This window comes from Taudactylus pleione, unplaced genomic scaffold, assembly GCF_031769625.1.
Source record: "Taudactylus pleione unplaced genomic scaffold, aTauple2 ptg000026l, whole genome shotgun sequence".
NCBI lineage: Eukaryota > Metazoa > Chordata > Amphibia > Anura > Myobatrachidae > Taudactylus > Taudactylus pleione.
The window spans coordinates 18008903-18033879 of NW_028284428.1; the positions used below are offsets into that span (position 1 = coordinate 18008903).

The 24977-nt window shown below is 39.1% G+C and overlaps 1 protein-coding gene across 1 annotated transcript in view; it reads left to right on the plus strand.

Moving 5' to 3' along the window:
* Positions 1-24977, plus strand: part of IL1RAPL1 (interleukin 1 receptor accessory protein like 1) — a 1550795-nt gene that overhangs the window by 1458223 nt on the left and 67595 nt on the right. The window contains exons 7-8 of the mRNA XM_088451516.1: positions 12434-12566; positions 21540-21685. Of these exons, the coding sequence (XP_088307642.1) occupies positions 12434-12566; positions 21540-21685 (279 nt within the window). The remainder of the gene's footprint in view (positions 1-12433; positions 12567-21539; positions 21686-24977) is intronic.

Genomic DNA, 24977 nt, shown 5'->3' on the forward strand with positions numbered 1-24977 from the left:
ATCAATATTTATAGATATTGAAATTAATATTTTAGGTAATTTATTGGTAATTTCATGTATTATTTTGATTATGATGATCCTGTATCAATCAAGAATATCAATTCAGGACCACCAATTTAAAAAAACAAAATTCAATTGAGTTGCATATGTTTTAAATAGATGTTATTGATCTCATTTAATTATTAGAAAAAACAACAATTTGAGTGGTTTTGGGAAAAAAACATTAGCCAGTTAAGTGGTTAAAATATTAGATTTTTACATTTATTTTTATTGTTTACACAATATTTAGGCAATGCACATTGTTTAAAATGAATGAACAAGAATAAAAGATGCTGTATGGCCTATGGGAAAGAAAAGAGAAATATTACTATTTTGTACAACAGCAACATACCACTGTCACTAGGGAACACTAAATAAAATATTGCTGTTATTGTGTCCTAACATGTATGACTAATAGTGCATATGTAATTTGGAATACCCATACAAAATGACATTCAATATTTGCTAATTACGACTAGCAGTTCCTTTGGATACTGACACTCCTAGTAAGCTGCTTTTATTTTCACACAGACTGTTAGAAGCCGAACAATGTCCCCTAGTGGCATACAAGTACAATGAAATCACAGCTGGAAATAACGCTTACAAAAAATAACATAAAAAAATTCATATTCATCTGGAACAAAATGGAACATTATCTCAATAGTTAGGGACCAACGTATTTCCCACTTGCAATTGTGAAGAAAAACACTACAGTAAATTTGTAAAGAAAGCATTTCCCCTTAAAGATCTTTGGGCTCTTTTAAATGTACATCGCAATTTGTTTTTATGCTTTTACTCCTGTGTTGTTAGTCTGGTGGCAGAATTTTCATATCATTTCAATCAGTTTTGAGATAGGAGGTTTCAGCCATCTACAGGTTTATGTTAGTTGGTGGCTTGGAGAATGATGGGGTCTTATTTTCTACAACTTATAAAAGAGCATAGAACAAGAAGTACTTGCATAGGGATTACAAACCTACACATACAAGTCCTTATATAAAATAGTTCCTTATTTACATTAGAATTATTATTCAACAACATGCAACAACTGTATAAATGATATTATTATATAAGATATATAAAAAAAAACAAAAAAACAACTGGGGCGGCATGTAATAGAGATCAAGTCTGCCGAAGGTGAGGGATGCAGACTGACCTCGATCGTTTTTTTTAAAGTTGCAGTCATTTACAAGGCAAAGCTAATTCAGCTTTGCCTTTTAAATGACTGCAACTTTAAAAAAACGATCGATATCAGTCTGCATCCCGCATCTCTGGCAGACTTGATCTCTATTTCATCCCGCCCCTGATGTTTTATATTGCCTCTATTTATTCAAGTCATGTGATTAGTCAATTAAAAGTGACTAAATGCCCTATTAAATAGCCCAATCCAAGGTTTTAGTGGAACTATCTCGCTATCGGGGGTATATTTACTAAAGTGAGAGTGTTTAGAAATGGAAACGTTGCCCATAGCAACCAATCAGATTCTACTTAACATTTAACAAGCACCTTCTAGAAGATAATAGCTAAAATCTGATCGGTTTCTATGGTCAACATCTCCACTTCAGCTAGATGGTCTGAAATCCTTGTAAGCATAACCCTTATACCTTTCCTCACTGTCCCTGGCAGAAATGTCAGAAAATCACTGCAGATTCATGCCCCCTGCTTATCATGTCTCTATACCTATATGCAGAATAATTACAAGAAAATTATTCAGAGTAATTGTCTGGCAAGTATGCAAAAATATTAATGTCAAAGATTTTGAATCTTATATTTGTCTGTGTGTGAAAGTGTGCATCTCCTTATGTTACCAATATATAACTTCTATAACTACCAAACGGTAAATATACAAATTGCTTGGGATATAGTACATTTAAGGTGCGTACACACTTGATGATTTTACTGAGCAATTGCACAATTACGACATCGTAATTGTGCAATCGCTCAGTAATCGTGCACTATGTCAGAAACGACCAGCGATGCGCGCTCCCGCTAGTCGTTTCCGACATCTATCATTGCCTGAACATGGAGGCCAATCTGCAGATAATGACAGATTGGCCATGTCCAGGAATGATGGATGGTGCCTACACTGAACGACATATCGTAGGCACTAAAGAGGATCAGGCACAACTGTACGATTATGATGTCGTAATCGTACCATTTTTCCTAATCGCCTAGTGTGTACGCACCTTAAGACATTAAAAGCTATTCCTGGCCAAAGTGACACAGTATAAGGTCATGAAATTGGGTCTGATCATGAAGTATTAACCAACTGCAGCCACTTAAAGCCTGATTTAAAGGTGCACATAGTTGTTCATGTAGTTGAGCGATTATTTGCAATGGCACATAAGTGAAAAATTCTGAAAGCACGCCCCGTTTCTGGAAATGCAGGCCGGCGACACCCCCTCCCCACCCCCAAATGGCCACAGCATGTCAATCATGCTGCTGCTTGGGTGCACTGCATACTAACATGAAGGTTCTACTGTTATGAATGTACCTACACTATTTGAATGAGACCCCTAGAGCTTACTGATGGGGCTCATGCAATAGACAGGGATCCACAGAGAATTATTTACCCTAGAGCAGTGGTTCTCAAACTCGGTCCTCAGGACCCCACACAGTTAACTTTTTACAGGTCACCAAGCAGGAGCACAGGTGTATTCATTACTCACTGACACATTTTAAAAGATCTGCAGGTGCAGCTAACTATTTCACTAGTAATTATGTGAGGAAACCTGCAAAACATGTACTGTTTCTGGTCCTGAGGACAGAGTTTGAGAACCTGTGCCCTAGAGTAAAGCAGCAAGCAAGGTAGGGGTTAATAGCAGAGGCTAGCAGATGCAGGTGTGTGCTAGAGTCTGCTGCTGGGAAACTGACTTGATGGACTGAAGACTTGCAATTAACTGGCACAGGTGGATAAGCACAAAAACAGAGAGGATGTGTAGATCTGGATAGTAGCAGGCCAGCTTTTCTGGATGCAGGCAGGAATTATGTTGAAGCAGTAATGCTAGATATGGACTTGATTATGGCAGGCCAGCTACTCAGGATGCAGGTGGGAATACTGTGGAACCTGCAATGATGGAAATGGATATGATTGTGGCAGGCCAGCTACTCAGGATGCTGGTGGGAATACTGTTGAACCTGCAATGCTGGAAATGGATTGATTGTGGCAGACCAGCTACACAGGATGCAGGTGGGATTTTGTAATGGAACCAGTACTTGATATGGTTAAACTTACAGGTTAATGCAGGTTGCAGTTTGTAGCTGAATCTGTACTTGAAATGGTTGAACTGGCAGGCAGATGCAGGTTGGAGTTTGTAACAGAACCAGTACTTGATATAGTTGAACTGACAGGTGAATGTAGGTTGGAGTTTGTAGCAGAACCAGTACTTGATGTAGTTGAACAGGCAGGATGAATCCACAGGTACACGCTGGACTAGACACAAACCAGGACACAGCAGTAGGACTGGCAGGGACAGGACACTGAGGACAGAGTCTATGAGCAAGGGTATACAATGGCAGGATACTGGACACAGGAAAAAAGGAGCAAGGAACTGCACAGCATGCAGCGACCACGTGAACCTCCACTAGGTACAGGAACTAATAATATCACCGGCAGGCAGGAACTGACTTGAATCCCTAATGAAGGAAGAAGTCTTCTGTGATTGGTCTATCAGGTTGAGCAGAGCCGGCCCTAGGCATTCTAAGCAAATGCCTAGGGGCGACTGTCCGTCCCCCTCTCCGTGAAGCTGCCTGTGTTGCTGTAGTCAGGAATATTTAGTTTCCTGCTACATAGTATGATTTCAATGCCTCTGCTTGCAGGCATCCGAGTCCCCGCCCACTAAAACCCCCGGCGGAACCCCCCTCTCACCTGACCACACATAGCAGTGCAGTGAAAGGCTGCCGCTTCACTAGCCCTCACTCACTGACTGCGCCCATGCCTCTTTGGGATGTCACCTAGGTGACACCCTCACAAGTTCATCATTGAGCCCTGCAGCCAAGAAGTTTAGCCTCAGCTCCGTGAGGGCTGCCCGGGTGACTGATCCTGATTCCCGAGTGTTCCTACAGTGCTGCTGATCGGGGTGTCGCCTCCTGCTGGCTACTGCTACTGATCTGTAAGGTATGCAGTCCCTCGCACAAATTATATTTTTGAAGTGTGTCTGGGCGTTATATATGTGTGTGTAAAATATATATATATATATATATATATATACTGTGTATAGTTTAACTGTCTGTCACTTCAGTCTCTAACCCCCCTTTCCCGCTCTGCTCTACCTTTTCTTTGGCTGATCCCCTCTCAGCTGTCCTCCTCCTCCATCCCATCCCCATCACAGCCACATCCTGACCCCCAACCCATCATGGCCCCGTCTCAACATCCCCTTTCACCCCACCACTCCTATACGTACCCCCTGGCAGCCAGTCTCTCTCTCCAAAGGCTGTCCTGACTCTCTCACAGTTGGAATCATTGGGGTTCGCATATGGAGGAGACATGACAGCCTTTCACAATTATTTTGTGTGTGTGTGTGTATATATATATATATATATATATATATATACAAACCAATGTCCCACCACTGTAACTCACGTCCAGCAAGAAGCACGGCACTACAGGACTTTGTAAGATAACAAGTGTTGCTTTATAAGTAATTATACATCATAATCCTCGCAAAACTGCGTCAACGTTTCCGCGCCACACAGGGCCCCATCATCATGACAGAGGAGATGTATGATCATAAAAGACCCATAAAATAGCAGAATGATGACATATATGTGTATAGTTTTATAGATATGTATGTGTGTGTTCTAGCAGCTGTGTACCCCACTTCTGTGAATATTGATGATGCAATATACTCAATACCCCGCTCGTTGTCAGCAACATCGCTCCTCGTACAGTATATACATGTAGGTATGACGGGCAACATTCTAAGCAAGTGCTATGCCGCCGTCACTTTGTTGTTGCCAGCATCGGCAATTGTGTATGCCCTTGCCGATGCCGAGTCCCGTCGCTAACTAGGTCGGTACACACTAGTCATCTTCTAGTGTGTACCGGCCATAAGATTGGTGGTGGGATTATCTGCTAGGGAGCATCAGTCAAAATTTTGCCTAGGGCACCAAATTGGCTAGGGCCGACTCTGGGTTGAGGTCAGGTAACGAGACTACCAACAGGTGAGTAGCTGCACATAACTCAGAGTCCAGGTAGCTAGGATAGCAACTGAAAGCCAATCAGGCAGAGAGACACAGTAGCACATGTAACATCTACACATATGCAGAATCAGGGCCGTAACTAGGGCTATGTGACTGGTGCGGCCGCTCAGAGTGCAGGTTTCTCTGGGCAGCACAGTCACCGCCCCATGACCCGTTTCTGGCTGCAAGGTCCCTGGAATGGCACCCAGCAGCCAGTTTTGCTGAAGCAGAGCCATCTGTAGTGTCCATTGGACGCTACAGGCAGGCACCCTGCCATAATTACAGCTGCCCAGAGTGTCTTGAAAATGCTTGGGGCACTACTGCAGTTCTGGGTGCAGGCGGCCCTGTCCTCTTATGCATGATGGCATGATGTTATGTGCAAAGGGGGCTGGGCCACCACAGGATGCTCAGAGCCCATGTTGCAGCCATGCGCAGGCCCTCAAAAATCGAATATGTATGCAAACCATTGGGTGTGATAGATATATATAATATCTATCTCTCTGAATCAGGCCCTTAGGGGTAAATGAAATGGGCTGCAGCTTTGAGACATCGGCGAGCCCCGTGCAAGATTGTCCAATGTTTTAAAGTAGCAGTCTTTTAATAGTCATAATCAACCTGGTTTTGCCTACTAAAAGACTGCTATTTTAAAACATTGAGCAGTCTCCCACAGGACTCGCCGATGTCTGTAAACCGCAGCCTATTACAATTATCCCTTAGGCCCGTATTCAATTTGGAGCGAAAAGCAGTTTTCGCGTGTTTTTGGCGAAAACTTTTCGCCGATGATCTAATTTTCGCCTGTTTTGATTTGACTCAGTATTTAATTTGGAAGACTTTCCGCCTAGGCGGAAAGTCAATGCAATGTAATAGGTGAAAAAGATTCGCCTATGAAGTGCAGAATTGGGGTTTTGGGGTGCAATGTTGCCGGAACCCCCATGCAGCCTTCAGACAGTCCCCCAAAGGTAAACCGTGTAAAAATATTTTTTTTAAAAACACTTGACACACCAAAAATCACTTTGAATTTGGGGGCAAAAAAAAAAGTTGGGGGACAAAGTTAAAAACTAGCGAACTTGACTCTGGGGGGTCCCCAAGTATGCCCCAGATGTTGTTTTCATTGCAGGTGCTTGCGGCAGGTGGATTTTTCAAAAAAATTTTCAACTTCACTTTAGCAACTTTAAAATATGCTGACCCCCATTTTCAAGTACCCCAAATTTGCTGAGATAACTTATTTTCAGCAAAAAATACTCCTGAATACTATTCTTCACCACTTATACAAAAAGGCTATTGAGGATGTTTAAAAACACCAAATATCTTCTGCAAGCCAAATTGGGGGGTACCATAGTGAACCCCCATGTCAGAGCATCTTTTGGGGGGGTCTAGACTGATTTCCCCAAAACTAACAGTACTTTCCGCTTGTTTAAGTTTTGCCGGGTCCCGTTTTTGCCTATTTTCAAATTGAATACTGCGATACGCGGGCACACGCGCGATACTTTTCCGCCTGCATAACAGGCGATGTAGGCGAAAAGTATATTTACTAAATTGATGGTTTTTAGAAATGGAGATGTTGCCCATAGCAACCAATCAGATTCTAGCTGTTATCTTCTAGCAAGTGCTAGTTAAATATTAAGTAGAATCTGATTGGTTGCTATGGGCAACATCTCCACTTCTAAAAACTGTTGCTTTAGTAAATATACCCGTAACTGTTTAAAAATAATATTTAAAGGGACTTTAATAATGTATATAAAATTTTCATATTGTATTTGCTTAGAGCAAATATTAATTGACAGCAGCATAAAATATTATGACCTAGTTTCTTTGATGTTGCTTGCAAATCTACTTCCAGAGCACACTATTTAGTATAATTTAATTATTTGCTGTATCTTCCAAATAATCCTGTTATCCTCCCAAAGTTCTTGTGCAAATCTAATTAAGGTGTGATAATCCCTAATCATGCAATATTTTGGAGTCTGCTTAATAATAAGAGATGGAAAGGTTCAACAATATGAAATAAGATATGCTATCTTTGGAAGACCAGCAAGATCCAGAAAAAGATTAACATTTTTGAAGTCGGTCCCTTAATCACTAATTGTCACTTAAAACAACTAAATACATGTGTTCAGTTGTACACATTTTACAAGGCCTTCACACATAAACATTGCAAAACTGCATGATTGCTGTAAATCAGTGATGTAAGGTCTACAATTTATCCTTCTGTATGCTCATTACATAAATCTAACAAACCAAGGAAATCAAGAAATCCTCACTGATGATAGTTGTCAGATGCTTGTGTTACAAATATAGATAGTTTTGGGGAGGGGGGAAGTGGATTCCTGCACAGGACTTAAAATTATAAATAGAATAGGCCAGCTTTTTGAATTACGGCACAATAGAGTATCAGCATTTTTCTGTGTCACCCCTGGGCCAAAAACATTACATATAGGTACTGTAAATTGAATCAATTGAGTAAACGTACCTGTATGATAATGTTTGGGGATAATTTTATGGCAATAAGCAATTTTGGAACAATACTGTCTTTATATTCACCTGTAATTTTAGACCTAATGGTTCTGTTCTAGGATTTACCTGATAATACCTATGAATTATAATTTATAGAATACATGCTTATGGTTTGGTACAGCTCTATTTATTTAGTTGGTGCTGCACATCTATCTCTTCAGCAAGCAATTTATATTGTTGAATGTAATAGCACTTGAAATTGCCCATGTTCTTTCATCTGGATCAAAATCCCTTATTTCCAGATCTGGCTTAAGACCCTGTTTGGGACATTTAGCAACTGTTTTTGAGGCAGTAGTGCAAGAACAGGTAATTCTAACCCTATATGCAGCATTCTCCCTACCTGTAACAACTGATGATTGCTATAGACAGTAAGCTCTCTTGAGCAGGGCAATTTCAGCTCGTATACTTTTCCTTTAAGTACTTAGGCCTGTATCTTAGCAGTTTGTTGCATCAGCTGAGTGTGCTAGAAGCACCAGAGTAGAGAGCGACACCTCAGGCAGGGTGCGAGAATGAAGATATATGTGGAATATTATATATATATATATATATATATATATATATATATATATATTATACTGCAGTGCCGAGCCTGGTGTATTTCTTTCATAGATGCACTGTACAGGAACTATATATATATATATATATATATATATATATATATATTTAGACCTAACGCATGATGATTAATAAAATATATGAATCTAATAAGAAAAATGTAAATAAGAGAAATTATTTCACATGTGAGACCTCAAACAAAGAGAACAATATATTTCACTGTGATAATAATCATAATAAATATTCAGCCAAATCAATATCTATATTTAAACCACACAAAGTAAACTTTGCAGACTTAAACTAAGTGCATCTTCTAGAGAGATTAGTTTGTCTGTCCACACCGCTGCCATTTAAGGAGGTCCATTCTATCCATATCACTTTAATTACTGAGGGGAGATTGTATCAAACCTTCTAAAGAGTAGAAAAGTGGAAAGTTGCCCATAGCAACCGAATGTACTTGAAGAATGCTAGCTAGAAGTTAATTGGTTGCTATGAGCTACTTCTCTATTCATCCACACATATTTAGCTGGAGCATGTAGCCAGAGTTGATCACTATTCTGAGTGATGCGTATGCATTGTGGATGATGGATCTCCTGAGCCTAGCATGGAGTAACATGGAGTAGCTGTATGTGCTGATGACAGTGATGACGGTTGCTCTTGCAAATGAAGAGTGGGGTGTTTTGATCGTATAGATGTGCACACATTTGGATGCAAATTTAAGAGATACACCCTGATCCTATTTTTGGGGGGTTTGGAAATATTTTCAATGTCTGTCCAGAAGAGCACTCCAACAGATAAATGACATGACTCAAATTACAGGTAATTACAATTTTAATTTATAATTTATATAGTTTATTGTTTAATTATTATTTAATAGTAAATTAAAATCCCATTAATAATAGAGCACATAAATTTATAATTGTGTGAGTACATACAGTATAAATACAAGTGTATATATAGAACTGCCTTATACATCATCTCTATTTCAAGGTAGAACTGGGGAGGCTTAGGATCCCTTAACTGACATTGTTTTTTAAAGCCATAAATATAAATTGCAGTTACAAAAATACTAATTGTTTATGGATAAAAATGATCAGATATAGCCACACAGTGACCAGTAAAAAGATACTGTAGACAGTAGTAATTGAACAGGGAATGAATTGTAAATAAGTATTGTTAGTTACAGCTGATCCCTTTTCAGCTGAACTGTTAAACACTTAAACCATCTATACAGTTTACATTAACATCATGGCATTATGTAGTAATAGTATTAATATAAATCAAATTAAGTCTGGGATACTTCATTTTATCTCTGAAAACATTAACATTTACATCTTGTATATCAATCATATAGTTTAACATATTCAATAATGCGTTAACTGATTGCATTTTATGGAGCTTCATTAATTAAATATTTAACAGAACAGTAAAAATGTTCAGCATTTCATACTAGTTTATAGCATTCTGACTTTTTTTTTTAGATCCATTCAGCTGGTGTACTTACCAGGTGATAATTCTCAAGTTCTTCCCTACTCGTTCAGATTGCTCTAAGAGGATAAAATAATAGGAGAAGTAAAATTGTACCATTAGAAATAGCTTATTGCTAAAGTACAAGTAGAGCAGGGGATTATTTGAAATACTTTCCACAAAAAGGATCTATGTGTGAGTAATTTAATGATAACATTTGCCAAAGTAATAGGATTGTTTTCTTGCTTTTAACGGTGGCATGGGTTGACTTTAGAGAGAACTTAAGTAACTTGAGTTATTGTTGAGAGAGAGAGAGTATGCAAACATTAATTACATTTTTTTCTTATTACTTATGATTATCTATATTTATTGTCTTATTCCAGTATTGGACACCATCTGATGATTCTCAAGCAGTACCTTGGAGTGATATTTTAAGCTCAATACTCGTTTATGCTAGTATCTATCTGTTGTGAAACTGCATCTGTTTTATTAGCACAATTTCAAGTTTAAGTCTTGGGGCAACCAAGAACACACTGCCTTCTATGCAAAATGGTGTTACTATAGATGACATCTTCATCAATACTAGTTCTGAAAATGTATCTGGTACATGATTTCATAACAGTACCAGCAACAAATACAGGACAAGAAATTTCCGTGGATACTAATCCATTGAAACCAGCTCTGGTTTAGGCTGTTCAGCTCTAGTCTTTAACACATTTTGTGCAGGATGAAATCTATGTACATTAAACCTACTGTAAATTGAAATAGAATATACTTTTGTAACATCCGATATAGTTTAAAAATATACTTTAAATTACAGCCAAGTTCTTTTGGTTCTGAGGGTGGTAATAAGTATTATTCTTTGGAACGTTTGTATGATGTTCAAATAAAACTTAGGGGTCTATTTACTAAGCCTTGGATGGAGATAAAGTGAACAGAGATAAAGTCCCAACTAACCAGCTCCTGTCATTTTTCAGACATAGCCTGTGACATGGCAGTTAGGAGCTAATTGGTTGGTACTTTATCTCAGTTTACTTTATGTCCACCCAAAGATTAGTAAATAGACCCCTGTCTCTGCAGATTCTTATTTACATTCCTTGAGATAGGGACGTTATACAATAGAGAAATCTAATACTAAATTTCATTGCTAGACCTCAGATTGGGATTAAAACAAACCTGCTCTCTGCAGTCAATTCAGATTGGATTTTGTGGAACAAATCAAAGATGCTTTGGTCCCCTATCCAGTTTATACCTGACTAAAGTTTCTTGTGTGTCTATCCATCTATGAAGATAGATGGTTTAAATAAAGATAGGGTGCCACAATCCACACCTAATTTTTATTTGCAGACTAACAGGTAGATATACTAGAGTGCAGGTTTTTAGAAGTGGAGATGTTGCCCATAACAACCAATCATATTATATATAACAGTTATCTAGCACCTTCTAGAAGACAATAGCTAGAATCTGATTGGTTGCTATAGGCAACATCTCCGCTTTTAAAAACCTGCACTTTAGTAAATATATTCCCAAAACTGAACCCATAACTCAGGAAATAACAAGAAGACATACTAAACTGTAATGTCTTTATTGCGGAAGCAAAGGGCACAGCTGTGTGCCATAAGTCCGGAAACTTTTTACACCTATCGGATATGAGTGAAGTACATCTAGTAGATGTATACTTAAATAAGAAGCCCAGTAGATGGGAATTCCTATTACATTGGATGTATATCTGCTTTTTGCAAAAACTATACTTAAAATAGCCACTAAATGTCACCCTTACTACAAGGGCGCTTAATTATGGGTAGATTTACTAAGCAGAGACTTTTACAAGCCATCACTCTTGGTTTCCCACTAATAACACGCTGTGTTTTGCTTTACTATCAGTGCTCTTTAAAATTTTGAGGTCAAACCTCTGCTTAGTAAATTGAATCCATGGATATGAAGTATGAATTATAGTGGTTGGTTCTGCCTTTTAAATTATTGTCACTTTAAATCTAGCAGCTGTAATCTTTTGGCCGCTGGCAAATCACAGGCTATTACATTTACCCAATAGAGTTCTATGGGCAAGGGGGTGTTATAATGAAACCTTCTCAAGACTGCTTCCCATACATTATACAAAATGTTCACAACCTTTGTTTAATTAAGGACTTTAAATAGCTACTGGAGATGCCTCTTTCTTGTGACAATTATACTATACTGTTAATGTAGATCCAGAACTAGTAAAATTCTCTTTTAACCATTGTTGGAAATTTAAGTGTTAAAAATGCTATACTGTAACATAAATATGACTTATCACTGGTTTATCATTTTGTGTTTGTTCCCTTTTTGAATCATTGGATTTAAGTCACAACATTGTATTACCTTGTATTAACAAACAAATATATTAGTCTCTTGACACAATTTAAAAGCAGCAGAAATGTATTATTCAGTAGAAAACAGGGCAGTAGGGATGTAAGCAAACATTATTTATTGTAGGTGGAATGAAGTCTTTAATCTTTCGTTTACGCTTAGACTGGAAGAAGAAGAAAGCTCAAATAAAGGGTAAAGACAACAACTTGAATGTGCTACTGTTCATTTATCTAATTTATTACTGTGATCAGTGCCTGCTTTCTGGGAATCTTTAGGATTAAGGAAAGGAACTATTTTATACACTTACATTGCCATTGTTTTTCTCCAACAGGCAGCTTCGCTAATTTAACCTGCAGAGCTTTCTTTGGCTATAGCGGTGATGTCAGTCCTTTAATTTACTGGATGAAAGGGGAAAAGTTTATTGAAGATTTGGATGAAAAGCGGGTCAGAGAGGGTGATATCAGGTAAAGACAGATATATGCATGCAAATGACTCATTACACTGGGGAACAAAAATATATATATATGTTTTCTTCACAAGGATTTAAGATCAGTTTGAGACTACTCGCAGGTCCTATTTTTGCATTAGATCTTTGCTATAGCTGAATTGGCTCCAGTTTTCAAATTAATGAAAAATTATAAAATTCTATTATTTTCAATAACAAGAATTTGTTTTATTTGTGATAACGTAGCTGGTAGTCACATTTGAGACACCTAACCCATTCAAATCTCCTCACTAATGCTGTGAAGAGGCATGGCAGTGCACTGCTGAGCCTGCTGGGACATCCTCAGAACACAGCCACACCTCCTCCCAGCATACAGAGAGGAACGAGTGACACAGTTAGCACACCTCCTGTTTCTTTGTTCGGCCCTCTCTCTGTCCCACCACAACCAATTTCCTGCCATTTGGGCTTGTTTTGTTCAGTATGTTCTTGGTTTTTATTGGGACACTGATTGTGTGAAACAAAACATTTTTGCCACAAAAATGACTTCTCGGAGACTGTGTACTATCAACCCTGATGTTTTTTGTTATATTGTGGCAAATATAGTGTTGCAAAAGAAAGAAAAAATATTACTGTATTCGTAAAAACAAGGGTATCAGGCTTATTTTAGATGTCACATAAGCCAGCAAGACAAGATTTGGGTGCCTCACAAAGTTTGTAAAACATGCATGGAATCACTTTGCAATTGGACTAAAGGTGATCAAAAAAGACTTAAGTTTGGCATACCTATGATGTGGTGTGAGCCAAAAGATCACTTGAGAGACTGTGTCACAACCGGCACAGGAACTACCTCTGATGAGGTTAAGAACCGGGGGTTTTTAGGATAGTGGTATGGATATGATGGGGGTGACAGACTAAGTCTTCAAATTGCGGTCAAACCCAGGTTTGGCAAGACCTGCCCAGCGGCATGGAGTCTAACCCACTTGGTGGTTTTCTCCAGTGATCCCTTCAATTGGGATATGGTTTTCGCCGCACCAAATGAGCAGGTCGTGGCCCTCTGGACAGCTACTTGGGAGAGATGGAAGACTAGGAATAATATACTGAAGACAACTTACACAGGGAACACTAGGAGTAGCACCCGGGAATGACCTGAACAGAGACACTGGGACTGGGTACACTGGGATGCGGGTTAGGACATACTGGAGGTGCCACTTGGGAGGGACAGGGGGTGTAGACGGGTCTTGCACTGAAGCACAGGGATATGGTATACAAGAATGAGTATTTTGAACACAAAGGTGCAGCTCCAGACACACTGACAGATGACTATGGGAAGGTACACGGAGATGCAACTGGAGACACAACAGGATGAACTTGGAGGTAGTACAGAACACAGGGACTCAATGCACTAAGGTGCGACTTGAGACACACAGGATGGATTAGTACAAAACATGGGGACTGGATACATGAAGGTCACAGAACACAGGAAGCCAGGAACACCGAGTAAATAATACGGCCACTGGAACAGGATTCGGTTGTCACAGGGAATGACTACAGTACATGCGGTCAAGCAGTGATGTTGAACAGCAACTTCCTGTTGCAGGAGTCGGTCCTAAATACCCTCAGGCAGCTAGTCATTGGATCATAGGATCAGCTGGGAGACTGCCGGACTGCCATTGGAGGAAACTGATAAGGTGGGATGAACCAACATGGCTGTGCCCATGCCTGCTAACACAGGAGTCAGGACGCATGCATGAAAGTCCTACCAGACCTTGGGGAGAATCCTCAGCCATAACCCACCACTGCCACTGACTTCTGAATGCATTGGAGCCTAAAGACACCAGTCCAGTGGTGAGTAAAGGCTGTGTCACAATCGTGGGATTTAAAGACTGTGTTCCCGGACTGGGCCTTGGACCTGTATCACTTGGCGCAGACACCCGCAGGAGGAGACTTGGTTTAATAAAGTTCCTCCGCATGAGAGGAAGCAGTGAACTAATAGGGAACTTGAGTACTGCTAGAAGTGGTGTGGTAGCTTGGAAGCCACTTGGAAAGACTGGATAGCCTTGTGTGGATGTTAGGAACTGAGAAGCTACATGGAGCGGCTGGATAGCCGTGGGAAGACATTGGTAGCTGGGTGGCTACGTGGAGCAGTTATATTTATACTGTAAATGTAAAGGGTATGAATCGATTTAAGAAACGCAAATGGGAATACCTAAGTATGAATTCAGCAAAACAACCAATACCACATAGCGAAGATTTACCTGTACCATCTTTCAGTTTTTTGTGCAAAGTTGAATGTGATGATGTGGAAATGTTAATTTCATCCAGTGCAAGTGACAACACAGATGAAACTGATTTTCTCAAAAGAAACTAAACAATTTAATTTGTGACTTGAATTTATTGAAAAAAGGAGCTGAGCTTTTAGCTCCAGACTCCAAGAAAAGCACGGTCTTGAGCCGGATGTTATTATAACGTCGTATAGAAATAGAGCGCAAGCCATACTGCCGTTCTTTAGCCAAGATAACAATCTTGTGTATTGCAACAATATTCTAGAACTTCTCCAGATGATGGGTTTCCCAGAATATCGAGCAGAAGAATGGCGGCTCTTTTTGGATAGTTCTAATAGGAGCTTAAAATGTTTATTCCTGCACAATGGGAATAAATTTGCATCGATTCCGATCGGTCATTCAACAAAACTTAAAGAACAGTATGAAAATATCAAGTTAGTCTTATAAAAATGTGCTTACTCTCAGCATCAGTCTGTTTGTGTCATTTTAAAAATAGTATATCCACTTTGCTGCCCAAAAAGATAGTACTGTATACCAAGTATCTTTGTCACATATGCTTATGGGATAGTTGTGCAAAACAAAAGCACTGGCAGCGAACCATATGGCCTCCAAGATAAGTTCTAACTGTAGAAGAAGCCAACATCATTCATGAGCCCTTACTTGACAGGAAAAAATCATACTGCCGCCTCTCCATATCAAGCTGGGTTCAAAGGAAACAATTTATAAAAGCATTGGAAAAGTCAGTTGATTGTTTCACGTATATTTGTCGAACATTTCCATCTCTTAGTATTGAAAAATTAAAGGCAGGAATTTTTGATGGCCCACAGATACGGAACCTGGTGAAGAATCCAGATTTTACCACATCTATGACTGAAACCGAATCTGAAGCATGGCTGAGTTAAGTGTCTCATTAAGAAATGTTTAGGCAATCATAAGCCAGACAACTATCACGAATTAGGAAACAAATGAGGGAGTGGCACTCGTTAAATAGCAGCTGTAAGAGGAGAGTGTTAAACTTCTCAAAGATAGTATATAACTGAAACAAAGTAACAGTGCTAATGGATAGACAGATATTTAAAATAAATGTATATCATATACACATGGCTTGGTCAAAATTAACACAATTTTAATAGGAACGTATAAAAATGTTGTACACTTGCTCCTGACGAAGGTGCGGGATACTTCCGCAAAGAAAACACGTTGATCTTTCATACGGACCCCCACATACCAGAGCACTTGGAGGACACTTATTCAATTTTCCGGACCAGGAATTTGGAGTCAACTGCTATATGGCAACAGCTTATCCAAGTTAAAGTACTTACTTTGTATGCAAGGACTTCCTGCTACAGTACCCACTTGGTAATGTACTCCTCTTAGTGGGACTTTCACCGGCTATTCACTTGATATTGGACTCAGTGACTCATTATAGTGTTGTGGGGCCAATCCCTATTGCAATATTGCACATTTTAGCTTTTATATTCATGTTTTTATACGTTCCTATTAAACTATCATGAATTAGTCCACAACATGCTAAAATGTTTCAAGAAAGTAGGTGCCAACATGAGTATTAAATTAAATTTTTTTTATACAGCCATTTAGATCACTTCCCATCCAATCTAGGAGATTTAAGTGAAGAACAGGGTGAACAGTTCCACCAGGATACTCAGGTATTGAAAGCAAGATATCAAGGAAGGTGGGATCATCACATGATGGCCGATTACTGTTGGAGTCTGCAGAGGGACTTTACGCAACCAGAATACAAAAGAAAATCCTACAAAAAACTTTTCACATAGCTTCCAAACACTTATGTATGTAATTATCCTGTGTCTTATTAGGGATACGTTTAGGAAGCTGGTGGCTGCAATCCCGACCGCCGGCTTCCAGAATCCTCTATCTCGCCTAGGGTTAAATGACACGCGTATAAAATCTAGATGCCTGTCATTTTCTGATGCCGGGAGACAGGCGCCCGGCATCCCAATCAAAGGGATGCCAGGCGGCGCGAGCGGACAGCCGCGGGGGGGAATTAGGGTTAGGCTCCCCCCGGGAGGGTTAGGGTTAGGCTAGGGGGAGGAAGGGTTAGGGTTAGGCACCCCCCCGGGGGACTTAGGAGTAGGCAGCGGGGAAGGGGGGGTTAGGGTTAGGCACTTAGATTGGGGGAGGTTAGGGTTAGGCACCCCTAAGGAGGGTTAGGGATAGGGGGGTCGGTTAGGTTAGTTTATACTTTAGGGATGATAGGGATTTCCAGTGCTGTCGGGCTTCCGCTGCCGGGCTCTGCTGTTTTGTCGGGCTGCCGCTGCCGGGAATTGAACTGCCGGTCACGCGGCAGCCGGGATCCCATACCGAATGCGTCTTTTTATAACCTTTTGCGAATCAAATTTATTTAGAATAAAAAATACATATTTTTATCTATTTTTAATATTGTTCAATTTCATTTGTCATAAATATTGAAAACATATGCATAACACAAAAACTAGAGCCAATTGAAAAATAAGCATGGCATATCCATGATCAGGAGCACAACATTAGTCGAAATTTACTCTGAAATCCCTGGCAACAGATTGACTGACTGTTCCCCAGTGTTATTAATCTCAGGCATGTACCATAAAGGTAATAGATTGGATTTGAGACTATAGTTACTGTCCGTAAGATTGTCTAATAGATTATATAACAATTGCAGTATTTACTATTATAAAAAGGACATTTTATTTATATTTACAGTGTGAAATGTGTGTTATATATATATATATTGGGAATTACTTTATTTTATGTTTTAAATGAAATATTACTTTATACTAATTGTGTATTCTACCTTTAACATAATTTGATCACTGGGAATATTACCTTCTTGTACAGTATATGTAATATTAAAGTTTACATTGGTATTGCAAATATTACAGCAACTCCTATTTAAATATTTAATGAAAATGTGTATGGTACTCTCTATAAAATAAATTTTACTGTGGTGCAATCTAAACAAAGGGGTAAATTCACTAAGATTCGAGTTTGTTCGAGATTGCAATCTCGGGTGAGTTTAGGCATGTTTTTCATCTCGCAAATTTACTAAAGACCAACTCATGTGCGTTTGGGAGAGAGTTTTCATTTTTCACTGAAAAGCTTGGGTGAGATTGCAAACTCAAATCAACTCACCATGAGCAAACTCTGCAGTATTTTTCATGAAAAAGATGCAACTCGGGAATCTACCAAGAATCGAGATTACAATTTCGGGTGAGAATGTAGCAAACTCGCAGTGAAATTAAAGTTTAAAATAGACCACCACCTGAGCTGCGAGTTTTGCAGAAACATACACAGATCAGTGTTATTTGTGTATGTTTCTACATGTGTAGTTAATGTACAGTATAGTAATGTTCTTTAAAAAAAAATTACGTATGGTCCCCCCCCAAAATCCATAACTGGTCAGACAATCATGGTTCCAAAAATTATGGGGAATAAAATAAGTAGGGTTCCACCATAGTTTAGGAACCAGCACCTGGCATGTTTTAAATATAGGGGGAAAAAATTGCTTTGGGGACCCCCTATATTTCAAACCAGCACCGGACCCGAACCGACCGGGGATAATGCCACAGCCAGAAGACCCTATTACCGGGTCTCCATGGCCAAAGCATTCTCACACCAAGCTGGTCAGGCCAAGCTGGGAATCTCAAGGTAGGTGGGGACACCCCCAAAAAGGGGTCCCCCCCTCTCTCAAAACCCAAGGCTTGGTCTGAAGCCCGGGGCTCTTCCCCACACCCCTGGAGCGGTGAGTATGGGGGTAATAAAGTGTTAAATCATAGAAAACTATTTTACAGTGGAAATACAGGTGCCAGCATGCCTGGTATTTGGCACTTGTGGAACTACAAGTGCCAGCAGGCTGCCAGCACCCATACCTCCACTGTAAAATCAATAGTTAAAAAACCATAGTACACACACACACACCATATCTAGTAATACTTTAATACATACACCTAACCCACTCACACATACTTACCTGTACCAGCAGGTCTGTCCTCTTCTCCAATGTATATTCCACGGATGTACCTGGAAAAAAAGATCCCATACTCACCTCCAACCTGGCGCTGCTCTCCGTAGCATTCACGATCTTGGCAAAAATAAAACTACTTACGCGATCCATGCCCCTGGGATCTCCGGCTTGGCCTGACCGGCTTGGGGTGAGAATGCTCTGGCCATGTAGCATTACACCCCAGTTGGTTTGTGTCAGTTGCTGGTTTTAAATGTAGGGGGACACCTTTGCAATTTTATTTCCCCTATATTTAGGGGAAATATTTCCCCTATATTTAAAACAGCCCTGCAGCCAGGTGCTGGTTTTTAAATTATGTTGGAACTCTACTCGTTTTTGGAACCAGGACTGGCTGAAAAGTCCGGGGCTGGTTATGCTTTTGGGGGGGACCCTACGTCAGTTTTTAAATAAATGAACCCTTCTTTTACAGGTATAACACAAGCAGCCTTCACATATTTCACTGATATGTGCAGGCTGCTAGCTCAGGAGAGTTGTGAAGAGAGAAAACACTGCAATCTCGGGTGAGTAATCTCATCTAAACTTGCTACTAGGGGGAGAAATCTCGATTTGCTTCACCATTGTAAAACTCCCTTTCAGCTAAACTCACTTCCTAATAGATTTGCGAGATGAAAAACGGGAAATTCACTTGAGATTCGGCGAGGCAATTCGAGATTAATAAAAAAAAACTTGACCAAACTCGAATCTTAGTAAATTTACCCCAAAAAGTCAAATCAGGAGTAATATAGATTGCAAGATAAGGTGGTCAGCCAATGCCTGAAATACAGGAAGAAGATTAATGGCTTCTTATGCAGATTGAAGCATTTATTTTGGTTCATAGTAATGTAACATTCTGGATGATTATACAGTAGCTCTTTTGCAAGTGTATAACTGCAGAAGCCCAAAGCACATACTTATAACATCTTACAATATACCAGGAAATGAGGACTATGGGCCTGATTCAGAGCCATTCGCTATTTGTGGTCGTTCGTTCAAAATCAAGGGGTGGCTATTCAAATGATCCGTTCGCAAATTGCAGTCTGTTCCCACCTCTAAGTCTGAACGAGCGAGCAAAACATACGCTCATTTATTTGATAAAAACGCCCCCTGGCCGCACGCACCATACATCATGTCCGCTATTTATTAGATTAATCGAGTACATCGTACAGCGTATGAACTGCTCGCTATTCTTGTGGTTGGTGTTTTCAACCGCTATTTTGCGAGCAGTTCTGAGTTAAAAAAAACCAAGTGACGTGGTCAATGATGCTGCTGTATTAATTATGCACTCCCTTAAAACGCCCGTTTTGACCTTTAAGCACGCCTGCGTTCGGATCTCCACTCCCCGTTTTCAAGCACCTTCCCCTGTTACCACCCACATACGCCTCATTCTGTCACTCAAAATAGCAGGCCCTCGCTATATTGCGTACCAACGATTTTCGGCCGCACTGACTGGTTCGCGCATGCGTACTAAAAACCGTACGCATGCGCAGATGTGCGAACATCGCTCGGAACGAGCGTACTGCCGCTAGCGAGTGGCTCTGAATGAGGGCCTATGAGCCCAGGACCAATATTTCTACATACAATAAAATAGAACAGAAATTTATATACAGGTCTCCCATATCCAAATATGTCAAATACGGAATATTCCAAAATACACAATTGTTTTAGCATGACTGAAATGGTGAAACCTTTGGTTTTTTATGGTCCAATGTACACAAACTTTGTTTAAGGCACAACATTATTAAAATATTGTATAAAATTACCTTCTGGCTGTGTGTATAAGGTGTATATAACAAAAAATAATTTCATGTATGTACACAAACTTTGTTTGAGCCACAAAATCATTGAAAATATTGTATAAAATTACCTGCAGGCTGCGTGTATTAGGTGTATTTAACACATAAATGCATTCTGTGTGTATATTTGGGTCCCATTCCCAAGATCTCATTATGGTATGCAATTATTCCAAAATACATAATTTTCCGATATCCAAAATACCCCTGGTCCCAAGCATTTTGTGTATGGAAGACTTAACCTGTAATAAAATCCTACAATATTTGGGTCAAACTAGACCATCATGCATTTTAACGTATTTTAAACCCAACGTTTGAATAAAAACAAACTACCAAATAACAATATATATATAAAATGGTGGTGTTGGATAGCACAGTAGTAGTCTATGTTTTTCCCTGGTGCAATCTCCATTATTTGGTGTCCAACCCAGCGCCAACATTGATCAATCTGTTAATTTTCCAATGTTTCATATCTTGCTTACACTAACGCTAAAAATCATCTAACTATTTTAAAAGAAAAGCATTTACAGAGATTATCTATTTGTGTAATGTGCAAGACACAAGCCTTTCGGGCACTAGATTGCTTTCTATACTTGTTGAAAGATTTAGAAGAAAGACATCTTCAAGTTATAAATTGTATTCTCTGAATTTCACCCAAGAAACAAACAAGCTGTAAAGATAAAACAAGGATCATAAACTGTAACCTACAGGGTCATCATGTAGTTTGATTTTATTTGTTGCAACTGCCCACCGCTAAATATCTCAAAGCAATGCCTCCCATTGGTATAGATGATTTACAGTATATAACAGAACATACAGCCATTGTAAAGACTGACACTCATTTAGAAATTTTAAAACTATAGAAATATAGCAAATAAATGACCTATTCCTGTTTTCTTTTCAAGAATCCTTAGGCAACATCTTGGAGAGCAAGAAGTATCGATCTCATTAATATTTGATTCAGTTGAAGATGTTGACTTGGGAAATTACTCCTGCTATGTTGAGAATGGGAATGGGCGTAGACATGCAAGTGTGCTCCTCCATAAAAGGGGTAAGTGGTCTACATTTAGATTGAAACATATATATTTGTTTTCACTTTGATATTATCAATCAAACTAAAATGCAAAGTAAGTATAAAAACTGGAGAAAGGTAAAAATTGTTTCTCAAAAACTTAGAATTACGTTTTCTGTCCTCAATTTTAGAATATTTGGTAGCGCTTGTACAGAGCGTCAATCATTCCATGCACTGCTTATGTTTTTATAGAATAGAACTGGTTGAACAATTCCTGTGTAAGTCTTACCAAGTGGTTGACACTTTAAACAATTTTAATTGAACAGTATACATAGCTATCCACAGAAAATGAAAAGAAGGCATGCCTTGTTAGTTATCTTTCACAGCTAATACATAAACATGTGAGCTGGATACTGTGTCCTAGCATGTCAATAAAAGCACACATAAGATGCACATAGATAAGATAATAAAAGATGCTATGGGGCTAATGCTGATTTGACCACATAAACTATGTGTTAAAACGTTAACTTCTAAAAAGCTGCATATTAAGGTAGAGTGTATGCGCCAATATGCTGAGGCACATGCAAGATGAATACAGATACTGTGTGCTTCCGTAGTATATGTGCTTGGCTTATGTCAGACACACAGTACATACACCCAGAATATTTATTCCTAGAATCTGGTCACATGCAAAATAAAAGTTTTAACATTTGGTATCATAGCTAATGCTATAAGATTTGATTTAAATAAAAATAAATATTTAATTATGTAGAAAACATAATGGACCTCATACTAAGTTGTAAGGAAAAGCACAAATGCAGAATCGTGGTATGATATTGTAGTTTGGTGTTATGCCTCTTTCACTTGTTACTTTTATACATAGGCATACTACATTTGTAAACAATTATATTAAAATAACATCTACAGAAGGGTCATTATACTGAACATCTAGTGTAGCATATATGCCATATGGAGAGACACTTGGCAGATATGATACGCTTTGAGAGGAGTTGCTTACCACACCATTCTTTAAATGTTGCATCTTATACGCATTGCAGGCTGTGACATTAACTGCACAGGAATTGAATTTACACACCTGCTGAGGGCTCTATTTATTAACATTATTTTTACTAAAATAATGTGAAAAGGGGTGTTTTCACATTATTTTAGTTTCACCGACAGTTACTAAAGGGCAATTAAAGTAGAATTCGTAAAATAAGTATCACTTATTTTTAGTAGGCAGATCGCATTTCCCATAATTGTAATGGGAAATGTGATCTGACCAAAGTTACTAAGAATAAAATGGAAAAAAATACCAGGGAAAGCCCTGTGATATAATGCCACCTGGATGTGGCATTATCCAGGTTCTCCCCCGGTTACCGGACTTCTGCTCCACTCTAATGTGCAGAGCAGAACCTGGAGCCGGCCCCAGTAATCAGCTGTGTGGTCTAAACAGACCACACGCTGATTCACTGTAAAAAAAAAAAAAAGTAAAATAAAACAAACTTACCTGAGTCCAGGGGCCAGAGTTCGGGGTTCCGGTGATATCCTCCCTCTGGTAAGCTGGTCTCCCATGCTGCACTGGGGCCCGGTCGTCACCTGACAGGGTCCCAGTGCAGTATGGGATGTCAGCTGACCAGAGCGACAGAGGACATCACCGGAGGCCCGATAACTGCAGGTAAGTGTAATTAAGGGAGGAGGGTTGCGGGGGGGGAGAGGGGGGGTCGCAGGGGGTCCATTGTTGTGGAGGCAGGGCTTAACGATGGGTGCAGGGCTTGGCAACAGGGGGGGTAGCAGCAGTGGCCGGTCGGCGCATGCACGGGGCACTTGTCATGGCAAGCTCTGTCCCTGCAAGGGATTTGTAGTAAATCCCTGTGATATTGCCTGAATTCGCAATGCGAATTCAGTCGGTAATATCATACTACAATCTGCATTACAAATGCGGATTGTAGTAAATAGAGCCCTGAGTCACAGATTAAGCACAATGGAACTTGGAATGAGAAAAAACTGTAGCCGCTCTGAGTCCTTTTTACAAAGTATCAGACTCAATCGCACACAGATGTACAAATGTCACTCTTCAGATTGATCAGTGTATTCTAGCCATGTAGTTTTGTCGCTACCAGTTGTTTTATTTATGTAAATGATATGCAGATTTTCAGCAAGAAATATGCTTGGCGCAGTCGAGTCACCCAAGACCTGGTGCCTTGAGAGGGACTAATTGGCATGGCTGTAGATACAGTGTATGACACATCTGTAAAATCATATTTTAATAAATATATTTTCATGCAAAAGTATGTTTTAAACCTTAAATTATTACCTTTGACTACTCAATGTTGTCATGTTGTGCTTATTCCTCTGCTAGAGAAAATCATTTGTATTCATAATTGATATTATCCATTATTGGGACAAATAGGATTGTATTTTGCAAAAGCTCTATATGATGCCTTTTCATGATCCACATAAGAAAAATGATAGCACATCAATTAAAACAATTATGGTAACAGAGAAGGTTCATTTATATTCGTATAAATATGCTTGCAATAACAATACAACATTCACTGTCTACAGAGCAATTACATAAAGCCCACTGGGATTGACAACATTCCCCAATTATGCTATTCATGCTTATTTGTTTGTCATTATATTACATTTAATAGAACCTAAAACCACTGACAAGTTATAAATGAATGGACATAAATAATGGGTACCATGTCCAAATAAAGTATAGTGCACAAATCTCCCAGCATTCCATTTCATTTGCGGTGTCAAGCCTTGTTTTGGTAAACAAATTGTTAATAACTGCTTCACTTCAGTAATACAGATAAACTTTTATAATCATCCAACAATTTAACAGTTGTCTAAAGAGAGAAAATATGAATCCACCTGAAAACAATGAATTCTGCTTTAAATACCTTGTGAAAGATTCACTAATTCTTCTTCCTGGGCAATCGTGCTATGTCTGGTCCACAAATGCCTACGTTCTAATATTGTACAAACCAATCATAACTTTGATTGTAGAATGCATGAGTTAACTTTCAGCTTCTCCACACATTACACTTCCTTTTATTATAAGGTCCAGCCTGAAAATAATTGGATTGCTTGTGAAAATACATCAAAAGGTTATCCCACATATGCAAAGATTATTGTGTTTACCTTGACAGAACATGTGCACTGCAGTGTAGAATGATACAATAATGCAATTTGATTGCATAAAAATAAAAAGTGTCATAGTCATCTAATCTCAACTTGATAGATTCTGAATATATGATTTTTATTGGATTTGACAGTCTGTATCTGACACACTGAAAAATGACAGCACAAGTCAAACAAA